The 2491-nt window shown below is 41.6% G+C and overlaps 1 protein-coding gene across 1 annotated transcript in view; it reads left to right on the forward strand.

The window, feature by feature from the left end:
• Nucleotides 1–594: 594 nt before the first annotated feature.
• LOC104773702 (HEAT repeat-containing protein 6-like) overlaps nucleotides 595–2491 on the forward strand; it is a gene marked incomplete at its 3' end in the record, with an annotated part of 7962 nt that continues 6065 nt past the window's right edge. The window contains exons 1-6 of the mRNA XM_010498349.2: nucleotides 595–956; nucleotides 1047–1222; nucleotides 1298–1577; nucleotides 1656–1723; nucleotides 1858–1927; nucleotides 2048–2453. Coding sequence (XP_010496651.1) covers nucleotides 690–956; nucleotides 1047–1222; nucleotides 1298–1577; nucleotides 1656–1723; nucleotides 1858–1927; nucleotides 2048–2453 — 1267 coding nt within the window. The remainder of the gene's footprint in view (nucleotides 957–1046; nucleotides 1223–1297; nucleotides 1578–1655; nucleotides 1724–1857; nucleotides 1928–2047; nucleotides 2454–2491) is intronic.

Below are 2491 nucleotides of genomic sequence, written 5' to 3' on the forward strand. Positions count from 1 at the left end.
GATCTTCTTGTCATAAATCCTAATAGATATAACAAGCTAAAGAATTACGAGGGAACTTGTTCGTTGGTTAGTGATCCTGTGTTCTTTTCTTCTTCTTTCGTAATATATAGTTTTTGAACGTTGATCCGCATTGACGTATATGGTGAAGTTCACCGTTGAATCTTAAATTTAGTTGTTTTGCGATGCCCAATGGCTTCCAAGGTAACATACCGATTATCAAAACGGTATACCCCATACCAAAGCGGTAGGGAGTTACCAATCAAAACCATTATGTGATATTAGTACTATGTAGACGAGAAAGGCACTTCTCCTGTAGACTATTCATCTTGTAAACCACAGAAGCAAAGCAACCAGAAGCATAACTGCGGCTGATCTCTGCCATTACCAAGCTGCTCAATGTATGCTCTTATTACGCTATGGAAGATAATAATGTGTTTCTCTTCTGCTAGGAGAATGGGGTGGCAGAGTATGTCTGGTTTCTCCACTACACTCAAAGTCAATTGTCAAGTCATTGTGATTTATTGGAATCACACGACAATTTTAACAATTACGGGATTTCTAAAGATTAATTTGACAGAGAATAAAAATGTAAATATCTTGGTAATAATAGATTAGGCGAAAACTCTGGAACACGTTAATCTCTCTCTCTCTCGGGTCTCTCTCTCTCACCTTAACCCCGGAAGCTGAACATGTTCACGGCGGCAGCTTCGTCAAGCGCGGGAAGGTGGCGGACGGCGTTTCTCTCCCTCAGGGACGAAATTTTAACCACTCCACCGCCGCCGCTTCCTCTGTTGCTTCAGGATCTACTCTTCTCTCAATCCCATTCCCTTCTCTCTGCCGTCTCTCACCTCCCACCGCACGAGCTCACTTCTGATTGCTTGTTCCTGCTCGATTTGGTTTCAAAAGCTGATGATGGTCCTGACTGGATCCTTGTCTCTCGCCGTACTTGTCAACTGGTGCGTCGTCTCCTCCTCTCTCCTCCTTAATTTTGTTTTTTTAAACACTAATTGCCTTCAACTGAACATATATAATCAAATCAAATCCAGATTCACGATGTTTGTGCTCGTGTAATTTTGCAACTGAATTCTTCGACATGGCCGCTCCTTCTTCACTCTTTTGCTCGTGTCGTGGAGTTTCTTCTGCGCCAACCCATGCCTTCACCCTATTCCACTGCATATTTTTCCAGAATCGAGCCCGTGATCCAATGCTTCGAGACTTTAAGGTTATTATTACTCACTCTCTGGTTTGATTTTGTCTTGCTGCCATTGTTTTCGTAATCTCTCCCCTTTATTCCCAGACGTTTGGCCGCTATGTACCACAGAAATAGCTCCCATCCGGAGGAGAACATTCATCTAGTCAAGTTTCTCCTGCGCATAATTCCATTATTACACCAGGATTTAGTTTTATCGTATGGTTTCTCAAAACAAGACCCTCCTCCTACTTTAGATGTGGAAAATAATCTGCCTCAACATTATAGCTTATGGGAATCCATGGCTCTTGCCTTTGACATGTTTGGCAGAGCATTTTCTGTGTCTGAGTCTTTGTTTTCTACTGACGTCTGCCAATGCACGCTAGAGGTAATCATCCCCTTCACTGATAGATCCTCTTATTTCTCTAATATGCTTTGTTTCTCAAGTTGGTGCATCCTGATATAGGTTCTAAGGAAAGTTATGGACGTCTTAGCATCCAAGGGCCAGCTTGTCGAAGACCGGTTTATGTGGAGGTGCGTCTTAAGGGCTTTTCAATGATGCCTTTTTTTTTTTTTGGATCATACAATCTACTCCTCTTTTTTTTTCCTGGGTTATATTAGACTTGTCGTTCCTCTTGGGTAATCTTGATCTCATTTTTTTTCTGCAGGTTTTATTCATGCCTTTTAGACTGTGTGCACGAGGTCCTTACCAATATAAAATGTCCTGTTTCTGATCACGTAAGTGGGCTCTTGATAGCCTTTGCTCCTCCTCTTAGCTTTAGCTAAGAGTGATTTTCTGGTTTAACCCGCATATGCAAACTTTTATTCTTTGTTTGAGCAGAAGTTTTTATGTTGCAGGTCTCAAGTTTCATAGCGGCATTGAGACTGTTTTTCTGTTTTGGACTTACTGGCCCACCTCATTCTGATGTTGTTCAAAAAGATAAGCAATTAAATGTCAAGCTTTCCACATTGATTTCTGGAGTAAGTAAGAACGCCAAGAATACTCCTTATAGGCCACCCCACTTGCTCAAGAGGGATGATTTGAACACTAAGCAGCCAGTGTCCACTAAGCAGCCAGTGTCTTGTGACTGGCGGCGCCTGTCTCTTCATGATTCTGGTAATTCTGATGTTATATCATCAGATTCTGATTTTAGTGACAGTGACGCTTCCGTACGGGATTCTTGTTGTTCCCAAAGCTCGAAGGTTAGAATAGCTGCGATAGTTTGCATACAGGTGAGTAACATTAATGTTCTATTTTTAGTTGGTTCTCATCTTCTACTTAACTTTCAGTGACAATTACTT

The sequence above is a fragment of the Camelina sativa genome, unplaced genomic scaffold, assembly GCF_000633955.1.
Source record: "Camelina sativa cultivar DH55 unplaced genomic scaffold, Cs unpScaffold00621, whole genome shotgun sequence".
Classification (NCBI taxonomy): Eukaryota; Viridiplantae; Streptophyta; class Magnoliopsida; order Brassicales; family Brassicaceae; genus Camelina; species Camelina sativa.